Here is a 14,597-nt window from a genome sequence, read left to right as displayed (position 1 = left end):
TACTCTAAGCATTTCTTTGAACATTCACTTCTCTGTCATTTATTTATTTATTTACTATTGCTGTAATTTAAAAATTCAGGAGTGAAATGAACTTGTAAGAAAAAAAAACTGACTTCATTTTTTAATTTTAAATCAAAAGGACATGCATTTTGTGGGCGTCCAAGCGTACTTCTGTCTGACCATGCAGATGGACATACTGAGAAAGATGACAGTGCCTGCTTTCCAAAATAAAAATTAAAAAAAAAAAAAAAACAGAAACGCACACATCATCACAAAGATGCAGCCCTGAATAGAATAAAATCTGGGGTTTCAGGTTCTGCTTGTATTGTTTTTATTGTTTTGTTTCTTTTCTTACTCCAGCTTTGTGAAATTATCCAAGTGGTTGAGAAATTGCCTTCCACTTCACCCACCAGAAGAAATCCTTCCAGTGAAGGGATTAGATGTAGCTTCATGTTTGTCTTCAAAATGATCCATCGTGTCCATTGAAGAATTGGCATTAAAATAACTTTGCACTTTAAAATCCCAGTTTCTTTCCTTATTTGTTTTTTTTTTCCTTTTCATATTTTTTTGATTAAAAAATGTCAACAACACTCTTAAAGACACAGCTGTAAAGGGTAGCCAGGCTGCTTCAGCCCAAATTCAGCTAGGTTTTTATTGTCAGACCTCAAACATCAAACGCTATCAGTCCTGTTTTCAAGATGTAACTGTTCTTTCATTCAGACTTCAAACAAGCGAGCCTGCTCTGCTCTGGGCGGGCACCATGACCGGCACTGCCCCCATCCGCTCCAGAGTCGCCTGGCTGACGGCGTAGGAGTGTGTGTGGTGCCCGTGCGTGGATGTCACCACCGGTTTGAGGCCCACAGAGCCGTTGCTGCGCACCATGGCGGGAGGGGACGGGGCAGAGTTTGTCGTGACCACCAGAGTCTTGGGTGGGGGCAGTGTGTGGCTGCCGTTGGCAAACGATGTCGTTGTCGCGGGCGGCGCATGGCGGGACAGCGGGGTGGAGCCTGGGGCTGTAACCGCCGGGCCATGGCCCTGTGCAGGGTTCTGGGTGTGTCCGTGCCCATGGCCATGTGCTCCATGTGCAGCGGCAGCAGCTGTGAAGGTCTGACGAGTGTCTCCGTTGTAGCGGGTGTAGGAGTTGGTGTCGTAGTTGGTTTTGGGATTGTGCCAGTAGCGACTGTTGTACGTGTTCGTAGATGTCAGCGTGTCGTTCTCCGAGGAGGAGGCATCCGCATGGAAAGCCTTTACTGATGAAGACCGCTTAGGAGGCAAGTCATCTTCTCTGTTGAGGAGACACATCAAAGCAAAGTTAAATTAAACAAAGTTCCAAACTTTTAAAACTTAACATAATTACATAGGATTGTCATTTGTCAAACAAATCTAGAGTTCATCTTGGCTCTGTTTGTGTTTATTGGCATCTTTTAGCCACTGTCTAAGTTTGAAAGACACTTTTTTTTTATTCTCAGTGGTAAGAACAACTGTTTATGGTAAATGGGAGTTTCTGTATACAGTGTTTTTTTGTTTTAATGAAAAAAATGTATTTTCTCTCTTTTTAATAGGCTTATGATATACTTCAGATGAAATATCCTAATTCAGACTACCTGTTAAGAAAAAACAGAGTTGTAAAAGATGGAAAACAAATGGAAAATATAGTCCAGCCCAAAATGATGTAATGTGATTTGAGTCACACAAAAAAAACTCTAGATATCTAAAATATGATTTAGCCACATTTTGTCCTGGAATAATTACAGAGTGAAAATGCAGCCCAGTAAACAACTGACAGAAGTTCACACACTGTCTGAAAAGACAAATTGGTTTGTGATGATGAAATAAATAGCTGCCAGGAGATTCAATTATGGTGAGTGCTCCAAACTTGAAATCTAATTTACTAGCCAAGGTTTTCTGAGCAGAGGCTTTGTGATGGCAGTGCTAACACCAGGTACATTCTTGTATTAGTATTTTTTTTATTTTTATAGTGCATGACAGACCACACGTGTCACTTTTTTACAATTTAAAACTCTGAGAACATAATTAAATGAGTAAAGAAAAAAAATAGTTTATTTCTGATCAGACTGACAAGCTACCAGCTTCAGTCAGAGTGGGGGCAAAACAAAAGTGGATTGCTGCCATCTTAAAAAGTTATGTTCGTGTTCATACAAAAGCTGTTTTAAACTTTTGCAATGTACAACTATTCTGGCAGAATTATTTTTATAACTTCAAAAGAAATGATAAATGAAGTCCAACCTGATTTCATTGGGGATCTCCTCCTCCTCGTATTTGTTCTTGTTCCTCCAGTAGAAGAGAGTGACCACCACTAAGAGTGCGCAGATAATGACAGCGAGGATTCCTGTAGCGATCGTCCCTGCTATCAGACCGACACTCTGTGGCTGGGCTGCAAGATGGAGAGGCGGGATAACAAAATTGAGACATGTTTGCTAAATATAAATGAAATATAAATACTTAAAGGCCTCACTCACACAAATCTGAAACCAGTGATCAATCAAAAAGCCTTGAAATGAATTCAGAGCTATTCTTCAAATTTAAAGTCTTCAAAACCTTTGGGTTCTCTTTGAAACCTACCTACTTCAGCATACTTCCCATGAGAATGGAATGGGTCACAAGAGATTAGACTATTCCCAAACGCTTCAGCTTTTTGATATCTTGTGCCATTTTTATAAACCACAGCTCCATTTTTAAGATATTTTTGGCCAGCTTATAATAAGTGTGTATTTGGGTGCTTCCACAGTGAGTGATCTTCTACCTTAACCCTCCTAAAGCCCTCGTGATTGAAGAGAGAAAGAGAAGTCCTTGTAGGCCTCGGGAGGGATACGAAAGCTTTGGAATTTTTTTTTACAAACTCCTTTTACTCTTAAAACATTTAGACTCCATATACAATTTAGGCATCAAAATATATGGACGTTTGTTCTTCTTCATATGACTACCATCACTCTTGTTTTTAACTCGCTCCTGTGGCAACATTTTAGACAGTAAGACCGTAAAACCAACATGATTCATTTTCCTAACTTTTTGTGGTAGTAACATTAGCAAAATAGTTTGAATTGGATTTGTGGTACAAGCTGAAGTTTCAGGAGCCAGCCAAGTATTCAAACTAGGGCCTCTGTTGTCCTAAATAAAAAATGAGAGGACCTCAAGGATGGATTCTTGCTGTTGGTTTGGCTCTTTATGCTGAGCAATTTGTATTTCTAGTTAAACAAAATTATTTTGTTCCTAAGCTAAGAACAAACCTGATTATTGAGTTTAATCTTGTCTTTCAGCTGAGGTTTTAGTTACTCTACCTCTGCTTTAATCCTTTTTTTCAGTCTGAGAAGGAGAACAGAGCTCTCCTTGGTCATAGTTTGACGTAGAGTTTCCTTCTCAACACACAGGTTATCAGTCTGCTCCGAGTCTTTCATTTCTGTCTCAGCACGAGTTTTGATCTCGATGAGTTCCTCCTCCGATTTAAGGCAAGGCCATCGACTTTAACTGTCGGTTTTGAGATGCTGGGAAGTTTTCATTTGCTCCAGCTCCTGCAGGAATTTCATCTTCTCTTGTGAACTTTTTTTTAGGACGCCGATTTCACGAGCCATTTGTTCACTCAGATGGTCCTGCTCCATTTTATCTGCCTCACACAGAACTACTTTCCCTGCTGTTACTGAAATGTTTTAACCCTGCTTAGGCAACCTTTGTTTGGTGCTTAATATTCAGATCTTTGTATAAAGGTCCTGCTTTATCCAGTTCTTCCTGGAGAGTCTTGTTTTTGTATTTTTCTCTTTGAAATTCAGATGAGTTTTTTGTTTTTGGCTCATGAAATGTGCTTTTGAAGGAGTTTTTTTTAAGGTAGTCATAGTCAGAGCTGACTATTTCTGCACTGGTGTATTTCTGCTGTGTCATAAGCTCTCTTTTGGTTTCTTTGTCCTTGTTGATGAACATTTCCTTGAGTGATTTTTGCTATTCCAACTGGGCTTTAGTCTCTTGAAGTTCCTGACACAATTGACATGTCGTATTATTCTCTAGTCTTTCTTCGCAATCAATCGTTTCCAGGCAGTTTAGTGCCCAAACAAATGCACCCATGTTTATAGACAACGCCTACTGACAGATTTACTATCACTCCTTGCTCATTTCACAGCATGTCTTTGTGTAAATTATAGAGTGTCAGGATTTACTGTGGACGTTCAACAATAACTCAATGCTTAAGAAGTGTATTGAAACGAATGATGCAGAGTTGTTTTAACTTTATGGTCACATTTAACTTCCAGTTTCACTCTTATTTCCAATAATGAAAAAAACAGCATGTCTTAACTTTTGTACCTGACGTGGTTGTTGCTCCTGTCGCATAAAGGATGCTGAACAACATTAAAGAGAGAGTGGAATGTGTAAAAGAAGAAATTTTCAGTTCCATCCTTGTGTAGTTTGTTTTTGCAATAACTTCAGCTTCTGTCTAAATGTTTAATCTTTGGCAGGAAATACAGTGAGTAATATGCATTTCACCAAGATAAATGAGGCCTTTAATTTGTACGGTTTCATAGGACAGACCATAATCAGTTGTTACTGCCTACATTTTCCTTTGAGTTATCCCCTAAATGTGGAGGATTATAATGTAGCAAAATGGAATACACTCTGGAAAACAACAAAAATTTGAAAAAAAGGTTAGACAGTAGGCTGTCATGATAGCTGGCTTTTGTTAGTCCAAATGTTTTTCCTATTACTGTTAATTATCTACATGAAAACTATGTCAAACTAGGATTTTATTATTCAATAAAGTTGACATGGAGGATGTTATACTTCTTTCTGTCAAGCTATCTAGTTCATTTTGACCCAGTGTCACCTAAATAAATTGAAACTTCTTTTTTGTTGTTGTTGTGCAATGTCATAAAGAAGAGCTCCTGTTTAGACACACTATGTCTCCCCTTGAAGCTAACCCTCCTCTTCCACTCAGGCCAAACGTAACAACCCCTGTTCCAGTTTACTTACGCGCTACGACCTGCACGTTGAGTACACACGTGCTCTTGCCGATGGCGTTGCTGGAGGTGCACTGGTAGAATCCTGAAGTGCTGGTGCTGATATTTCTCAGGGTCACAGTCCCCTGCATCTGGTCTGGTGGACACACACAGAGTATTTAAAGTTACTATGACATGAATGAAAAGATCTACTGCTAACAAAAAGTACAGGTTTACTCTTACTGTCAAAGTATAAATTAAAACTTATAAGCACATCTAATACACACCTCTATTGACAACCCACAGAGGGAGCTGTACACCTGCTAATAGAAGCTGTGCAGTAAAACACAGAGGCTACAGGCAACAAGAGAGGAATGGGCTGAATTACACAGGTGTACACTACTGGAATTATTTTAAATGTGCTTGACATTTCTAATAGATTTGGTCATCAGTAAGACCTTTTTATTTTGTCAGGACATGATAGATGTCATACAGCAGAGCTATACAACACTTGTTTGAGGCACACTTAAAGTTGCAGAGTTGGTTTTCAATTTCAGACAAACAATTGAAAAAACATTTTTAAAAAACTTAAGGGCAAATTAAAGAAAATAGAAAGTAGTTTTTATTATGATAAGATTATGAATATGGTAAGATGATTAATGTGTCAAACAGGAACTGACATAGTCTTCATGACTTGCATTGTTTTGCTTTGTTTTTACTTCAGTGCTTTTTACTCTTGAAGAGATTTTTTTGCCTCCGTGGATTTATGTGTATTCAACAAGTAATGATGCATATTTGTAGTTGAATTTGCAAATACTGTATCATTTTCTTACAACACCAAAAAAATGTATTATTGGAGATCACTTAAATTCCCTTTTTCATATAGTTAATAAAAATCATCTTATTTTTGTATTTTGCCTGCAGCCAATACAGTCTCTGTGTAAAAAGCTTCCACTAACCAGTAGTGAACAGACTGATGATGAGGATTATTTCACTGTGGTTTGGGCTGGAAAAGAAAGAACAGTCCACTGGACCAGTTTTAACTGATGCTTTTATAAACACCTTCTCTTTTAAATCCTCGTTAACTTGAAGAATGAAGACGGTGCACAAATTGTAATTATGGAAATAACGCCTTCCCGGTTTTCACAATGACAAGTGCTGGCAGAGTTGGTATTCAACATGAGTACAGATATAAAACAAAACAAACAACAAAAACTCCACATAACCAAATTCACTTTTCTTGGGTCAGGGGAAGGAAAAACTTTGGGCGGGTGATAACTTGGGCCCGGCACATGACAGGTTGATGAAGAACTGTACTCTGAGCTCCACTACGTGTGTGAGATTTACCAGCAAAAGTGGGGCAAAAGGGAACTCCGACGGCCAGCTTGTTTGTAATACCTTGCATGGCGTTAGGTGGCAGCCTGGGCAATGCGTCAAGCTTCTCCCAGGAGTAGGACGGCGTGGGAATACCTTCTTCGGAGCTGCAGAACAGCATGATGTCGCTGCCTACATCCAGCGCTCCCTGGATTCGACATGCTGGCACCGAGGGGGGCACTGGCAGATGGAAAGAGTGGGTGATGTTGCGTTAATCACTTTACAAAGCAGAAGTAATTCTTTTGCTCTTTGAAGAGAAAATTTTAAAAAAGCATGTAAAATCTCATTCAATAAAAATAGTTGTTCTAGAACAGATTTAAACCACTGTGGTTAAAAAAAAACACTCCTCTTGTCTTACGACTAAGACTCTATAAAAAAGAAATGTGTTGTAGTGATGTGCGGTTAGTTACCCAACACTGTGAGCCCAATGACACCGATGTTTCGCTCCCCTCTGTCTGGAAAGTTGTTTACCAGGCACTGGTAGGTCCCAGTGTCGGACAGCTGGGTGTTGTTGATGAAGATGGAGGCACTTGTGCTTGGCATGGTGGCCACAAAGCCCACACGGCCATTGAGGTGGTTGACGAGGTGAAACACCTGGCCGTTCTGGTAAATTATCACCTGGGTTAGGAATTCACGTGAGAGTAGAAAAAGGGGGAACACATTTAAAAGTCACAGCAACTCCTGTATTTTTTGTCAGTAAAAACAAACAGACAAATTAAATGTACTGCTGCTCATGTCTTTGGTGGTATATTGCACATCTCTTCCACTAGAGGGAGGCCTATTGCTACAGTGAAGACATAAATAGAAAGTGGACAGGGTAAGTAATGGAGTGAAACTGACTTTTATTTCCCCAGAAACAAACAAACAAACAGACAGACAGATAAACTGAAAGCTTTTTATTTGTGCGTAGGTTTTTTTTTTCTGTTTTAGTGGGTTGATTTTGGGGGAAAGGGGGACACACTAAAAGTATGCTTTCATGGCTCTGCAAGGCTCTTCAGATAAAAGCATCCTCTAAATGGAATGCATAATTGAAAACATTTTATCTTGGAAACATATAAACTGAAAAGCTGATGAGCAGGAGAAGGAAAGCAGTCAGGCACTCCTCCGAACAGAACATCGAACCGAGTGAGAAATTAACACTGAACTTAGCCTGTTGTCATTCTGTCCTCTGTGAATGATCACAACTGTAACACACTTGAGCGGATAGAGTCATGCATTTAAAGGTTGAGTTAATCTTGTCCCAGGTTCAAATTAAAGCGCAATGAAGGATCAGCTTGTCCCAAAGCTTCCCACAGGCTTTAGATCCGGGCTGAACAGCTCGTTTGTGAGGCCGAGCCACATGCAGAACAGCTCTCACCCCTCAGCTGGACCCACACAAAAGATGAAGGACCCACGCATACACATGTGCACAGAGCTGTGACTCTGATGCACACACCAACTTACACGCTGGCGGGGCACATGCCCGCACACACACACAACAAGGAGGGGAATCAGAGGGGCTATTCACTTTGCTGAAAAGAGTCCTCATTGAACTGTTCAAAGACCCAGGCAGCGAAACAACCAGCACCAGTGTGTTCTACTGTGCATGTACGAATGTGTGTGTGAGTGTGTTAGCGATGGAGTAAGAGTTCTGATGAAAGTGTAGGAGTGTGTATGTGACTGTGTCCTCCACCACTGCCTAACGATTGTAAATTGCGTGGCTGCAATTTCCTGAGTGCTGCACGCTCGCTTTGTCCTCTTATGTGCAGATGAATAGACAGCTCCTCAGCTAAGATGAGAGCCTGCCACTGCATCTCTTTGACGTGTGTGTTTCAATGTAGATTCATTTACTAACAAGAACTATGGCCCTGATGAGTAGCACTGCTCCTCTAGCTAATCATTTCAATCTAAACACTAGTCCACTGTCTTCCCAGAGGTTTCTGTCTGTTTAACAGATGGCACCTACTGTGACCTGTCTCTACTCTCCTGATGACCTAACAATATAATCTGCATGCTGACTGAAAGTGATCCAATCAATCGACCCCACACGCTTCATTCTGCTCCCGTGTGTTAGTGTGGCGAAGGGGATGAGCTTTTGATGTGCCATATTGCATCCATTTATCTCCTCTTTGTCTCTGCCTGATGTGTTGATCCTTCAAACCCGAGAGTATGCATAAACCACCTCAGTCGCTAGCGTGACCTGGTTGGCTTTGTGGCACTGCGCAGACAGAAAAGAGGCCATGGCCGGCGCTCAGATGGCCGGCAGCCCTAAGAACTCTAGCTGGACTAGCCGAACGCCCCACTGCTGGCCCAGCGGTAAACCTCTGTTTCATCCTTTCTCTCCGAAAATCCTACACAGAGATTCAGAACAGGCATGTGCACACATTGCCCTACTTCCCGAGTTTTCCCTTGCTCTATGATCCACAACTGGAAGCTCACACACACACAAAAAAAACCCTTCCCATAGTCTCTGTCACTGTACCAATTTCATGATCATATCCTACTTCTAGCTGACCCCATGAGGACCCCTTTGGCAGTGGACATGAGGGATGCTGGCATCGCCTCAGTAAAGCCTGAATAAACCTCTAAACCCCCCAGAGCTCTTTTTAATTGACTGACTAAAAACTGCCGCCGTTATCTAAGTCTTTCCTTTGAGACATCCAGGACAATAAGGACATATTTCACCAAAATTCATCGTCATTCTACTGTGTCCCACAAATTACACATACTAACATAAATGCTTTACAGTGGCAAACATCTTAGAAATCTAAATTACTTTTTTTCCCGTGCTGCAGCTAAGGACAACAGTTTACTTGTGTGAAGATTTTGTTTTGTTTGAATAGTGCAGGAAAACTTGACTGTGTACTTTCAGATAACTGTTGCAGTTACGCCTATGTTAAGAGCTATTGTGATTTAAAAATTAGATAAATCAACATTAACACACCTTTGATTTGAATGCTTATGGGGAACCTCAGTAAAGAAAAAAACATAGAGAAACTTTGTAGATGATCGATATTTAGGAGAACCAAAACATTTAGAAAAAAAAGTATAGTTGGCTCACTGTAAAATTCAGAATAGACTTTAAAATCTTACATCTAATATACAAAGTTCTCAATAGCCAAACTAAATCTTATATTAAAGATCTTGTTGTTCCATATTTTCCTAACAGAGCACTTCGCTCTCAGGCTGCAGGTTTACTTGTGGTTCCTAGAGATTCTAAAAGTAGAATGGGAGGCAGAGCTTTCAGTTCTCAGGCTCCTCTCTTGTTGAACTAACTTCCAGTTTCTGTCCGTGAGGCTGACACCCTGTCTACTTTTAAGACGATAAAAAGTGATAAGTCCTATAATTAGTCATTCCTTTCCACTGTTGGCAATCTGCTATTAAGGATGGGAAATTGCAAAAATGTAAAAATTTAACACAATCTGCTGGCATCCTTAGATGGATAACTTATAGAAATTGCTATTTTGTAATGTACGTGAATGTTTTTGCACAGTGCCCTGGGATGACTTTGGCTGTGAACTGGTGCTAAATAAATAAACCGAACTGAAACTATTAGTGTTGTATTTTAACATAAGAAAATACAGATGCAATTTTTATGTATCTTGTGTTTTTAAGAAACTTTTTTTATTAAAATAATGCAACAACTAGTCCTAAACATGCTACGCACAAGTATGGCAGCGGGAATGACAATGTCACAGTGACACTGTTGTTCCTGTTGCCTTGACAATGTGTACACAAAGCAACTGAAGACAGCCAAAGTGTGCTTTTGTGCAGTTGTGGAGATGATTGAGCTGGGTCCACAAGGAGGTAATATGGGCTATTTAAATCTAATTTGAGAGTATCCGTAGCCACAGTGGTGCTCAGTAGGTGGGTTGTGCAGTCTTGTGGTTTTTTTAGATGCTATAGGTGACCTTTGAGTCACTAGCTTGGGAAACCTGGAGAAATCTGGTCTGAATGAGGAGATGATGATGTGGAAATGATCAGTGTAATTGCTCTGAGTCGAGGTGAAGAGGTCACCTTCTACGCTTCTTAATGTTTTGCTGCCCAAGCTACAAAATGTACATAGGTAAAAATCAGCACTGTAGTCATCGTATTTAATGTTAAACCTTTTAAAGTTTTAAAGATACAATGCTACACAGGGCACAAGTGATCTGGACATATAATGATAAAGATAAGCTAAGGTTGAGAATTTATATCCTGACAGAAAAAAAGAAATCCCCTGCATATTTGTCAATTGAAAAATACAATTCTGACCATATAAACAAGAATTCTCACATGCTGCAGCGATCCTCCACATTAGTATTGCTGTTGTGCCCAAGCAGATAAAAATGAAGTTATCTGTGCAGATTGATATAAAATAAACCTTCTGTAGAATATGGGGGGAAAAAATCACAGTCTCAGGCCCTGTTTCACAAAACAGTTCTGCAGTATGACCCCAAATATGAGCCCCTTTGTCAGCTTCCTCTGGTTCTTCAGAAATCCCTAATTGAGCAGTTGCCAGACCTCATAAGGAAACAAGCAACCAGGTTCACAAAAACAAGCCCCAAAAAAGCAACCTACCCACCACCACCACTGTGGTTGCATCAAAAACATAATTTCAGTGTATTATTAGTTAACATGTACATGTACATAGACACTTTGTTTTCCTTTAGTGGACAGAGACATGACAAACAGAAGTAATCAACTAGTCTTTCTAAACAACCCCCCCAAAAAATGCAACTATCAATATTTTGCCCAAAGTTGCTTATAATAAGCAGACTTGGCAACTGTGCAACTGAACTCATCACGTTCTGAGCCACGAGTCAAAGTTTGAGTCATGTCATCCCTTTAAACCTGTTTTCCTGCTTTTCTACTTGAAATAAAAGTGCCATAAAGTCAACAAAATCTTTTTGTAAGTCTAAAAGAAAGGGCCCTTGTTCTTTTTCTTTGATCTGACCCACAAAAATTGCCTATCTATATTTTGAGGTCAAGTGAACAGAGTATCTGTTTGAGCCCCCACTCTGGCAGATTGTTGGGATCAATCAGATCAGCTAAAATACCATGACAGACATTCTCAGTTATAGCTTAACATCATTTTTATGCCACAAATTCATAGCAGCCTCAATTTAACCAAATGTTTGTTTGATGTAACAATTTTAACAATTAAAAAAAAAAAAAATATATATATATATATATATATATATATATATATACTGAAAACAACTAGAAAATAATGCTGCCAAACACTTTTTTACAGGCTCTCTTGTTGTAGTACTTCAGGTGAATGGAAAATATGTGAGTTTAAACATAAGGTGTCAAGCTAAAGAGCTTTTGAATATAAGTATTCTTTTTTGTTTGTTTGTTTGTTTTTCTAATTGTAAGTACACAATTGAGTTTAGAAATTATTCTTATTGGTGATGGGAGAAGAGCGCAAACCTGGGCTTTTATTAGGGAACACATAGTGCCAACAAACAGATTAAAGAGCTAGGAAACATAGGTGTGTGTGTGTGTGTGGGTGGGTGTGTGTGTATGAGTTTATCTGGATTATCTAACTCCCAGCAGCCTAGACGAAAGAGGTCAGAACATTTGATCACGGCAACAGCACGATGGACAAATTACAAACACAAAGCAACACACAAAAGTCTAAAATCCAAACACAGGTACGGTCCACTGAGCCCGAAGCTAACATGTTGTAATCTGAAGATCAACCTGTTTGATGATCAGAGTAAACAAACAGGACAAAAGCAAGGATTTGGTTTAAACAGACAGAGATGTAAGGGTCAGGTAAAACCTATTTCTTATGTGGTCTTTACTGGGTCTTAATATTGGGCAAATAAAACCATAAACAAATGGCAATACATTACATATCATAGTTTTAATATCAGTTTATCAAAACTGAAGACTTTATTGAACAAAATGTTTCAATTTTTAAATTTAGACTATTTATTTTCTGCATGGTTTTAGTGGTATTTGCTGTATCTTCACAAAATGTTTTTTTTTATTTCATTATGTTTTAAGCAAAACAATACCAGAGTTTTTATTAGCTTTTTTTTTAATTTATTTATTTTCAAAAATAATGCAACATAATTTAAATAAAGCAAACTTTTGACAGGTACAAGTCAATTTGTTAGTAACAGCATTGACATGGGTTTTTTTTCTCACTTGGCATTGGTGTACGTTAACTTTTTTAAGAACTGAATGTTGTCAGATTTTAAGGCTCAGTTTCCAACTAAATTAATGGTTTAAGTTGTTGAACACTTAGTTTGTACTGAGTTAATAAAACTTAAACTATGTAAGACACTCAGTTTCTTTCAATAATAATAAGTATAAGCTTTAAGTTGTCTCTACTTAAATGTAGTCAGTGGAGTAAAACTAAGTAAAATTTAATCGATAAGGTCAAGATTTTTGTAATTACTTTGTTGTTCTTTTTCAGCTGTTCTGATGTGAGTTTGCTGCCATGTTTGGGCCGTAAATGACTTTTCATCTGATATGCTGGTATTCATAGGAGTTCATTTTCATCTCTAAAGATGACCATAGAGATGATATATTTATCTTAGTTGCATTAAAACAGTATGACAAAGGTGGTTCTGTTATTCTGAGCTTATAACCTGCGATGAAGTCAGTTATGATCAGAGTTTTACATGAACGTGTCTGTTAAATGTGGCAGTCCTCCCCCTTAAATAGAAATATTTGATTTAAACAATGTATACATGTCAAGCAAAAAGTTTTGAAGACTGTTGCATGATACTGGAACGAAACAATTCTTGATTGATGGTAAAAATAAACAAATAAAAATGTCATATTCAAGGTTACTCAGTGTACATTGGCACATTGACCATTTTTTTCTGCAAAATTTAACCAAAAATCAGATTTTTGTTTATAGCTTTTTTTTAGCATTTTATTCAATAAACAGTTTGTCTATATTTAATATACAGTTGATCCTGAAATGATCCAGAATTCAGTGTTGAAATTGCATAAGCAGTAGTGAGCACAAATGTGTTAATTTCCTAAAATTGGTCTAGAACTGAAAACTCTCATAAACCCTACAGATTCATTTATTCCAAGTCACAATAAAAACACAACAGAGTTACGTTATCGTGAAGAATTATAAAACATAATTAATGATAGAGAATAAACTTAAATGAAACTCTAAGAAAGTAATCACTTTCAGCTACAACAAATTAACTTTCTGAGTCTACCAGATTAAAAATAGCTTCAACTTTAGCCAACACAAAAATGTCTCAAAATCTTACAAACATTGATCTAACATTAGGTGTCTTTGTGGGTGAGAATTATAACCAACACATACTTTGAGTGTTATTAGGTTGCATGAGATCTCTGTTTAAAACTGTCATGCAAGATTGTAGGAAATATGCCTTCTTTTGGGTAATACTACAACTACCTTCATTTGATCAACCTTTAAAAAAAATTATAGCAAAGGCTTTAACATCATAGAACATTTACTTTGTAAAAAAATATAAAAAATTTTAGCTATTTGAATGTTATTATGGTGAGTGAGAGTGTGCATGGTTGTTTGTCTCATTTGTCTCTATGTGGCCCTGTGATGGACTTGCGACCTGTCCAGGGTGTTCCCCGCCTCTCGCACAGTGACTGCTGGGGATAGGCACCAGCTCCCTGCGACCCAGAATGGAAAAGCGGGTAAAGAAAATGGATGGATGGATGGATGGATGAATGTTATTATGGACACTAAATAAACTTGTCAAATCGGGAAGTTATTTCTGTGCAGCTGTGATGAACTCAAGAACTTTTTACACAATTCCTTTTTTGACCTAATTGTAGCATCAATGTTTTGCCTGTAGTTTTATTCATCCATCCATTATCTGCTGCTTGTTCTGGAGTTGGGTTGCAGGGACAGCAGTTTGAGCGGGGTGGCCAAGACAACTCTTTCCACAGCCACCTCATCCAGCTTTTCTGGGAGGATTTCAAGGTGTTCCCTGACCAGCTGAGAGACATACTCTCTCCAGCGTGTCCTGGGTCTTCCCCTGGGTCTCCTCCCTGTAGTTTTTCTTTTTTTAGTGTCTTGACAATAAGTGTTTTTGTGCTAAAAATATCATAAAAGACACAAAAAACACCTCTATTTGAATGTGCACAGTCTACAGAGGAAAGTCTATAGTAACAAAAGTCACAGATACCTTATTTGTCTGAGTGGACTTTTAGGTTTTGTCAAGCTATCAATTTAAATAAAGTCCAGATGTGTTATTTATCACCTAAATCAGAGCACTGCCATATTGTGGCTACTGTAAAACTTTCTTCTGATGTGTGTAAACACAACTGTTTTTATGAAGCTTTGTCACTTATAATTTG

At 38.5% G+C, this 14,597-nt stretch overlaps 1 protein-coding gene across 5 annotated transcripts in view; it reads right to left on the bottom strand.

The window, feature by feature from the left end:
• Nucleotides 1-468: 468 nt before the first annotated feature.
• The window catches only part of igsf11 (immunoglobulin superfamily member 11), a 148,484-nt gene continuing 134,355 nt past the window's right edge, over nt 469-14,597 (bottom strand). For all 5 annotated transcript variants that reach the window (XM_017434362.3, XM_017434364.3, XM_017434363.3 and 2 more), the window contains 5 exons: nt 6,725-6,932; nt 6,339-6,494; nt 4,975-5,097; nt 2,248-2,395; nt 469-1,285 (listed from right to left, as the gene is read on the bottom strand). In XM_017434362.3, the coding sequence (XP_017289851.1) occupies nt 724-1,285; nt 2,248-2,395; nt 4,975-5,097; nt 6,339-6,494; nt 6,725-6,932 (1,197 nt within the window). In that variant the 3' untranslated portion in view covers nt 469-723. The remainder of the gene's footprint in view (nt 1,286-2,247; nt 2,396-4,974; nt 5,098-6,338; nt 6,495-6,724; nt 6,933-14,597) is intronic.

This window comes from Kryptolebias marmoratus, linkage group LG2 (genome assembly GCF_001649575.2).
Source record: "Kryptolebias marmoratus isolate JLee-2015 linkage group LG2, ASM164957v2, whole genome shotgun sequence".
Taxonomy (NCBI): Eukaryota; Metazoa; Chordata; class Actinopteri; order Cyprinodontiformes; family Rivulidae; genus Kryptolebias; species Kryptolebias marmoratus.
Note: the sequence above shows the minus strand (reverse complement) of the source record. Positions and strands in the feature narration are given on the sequence as shown.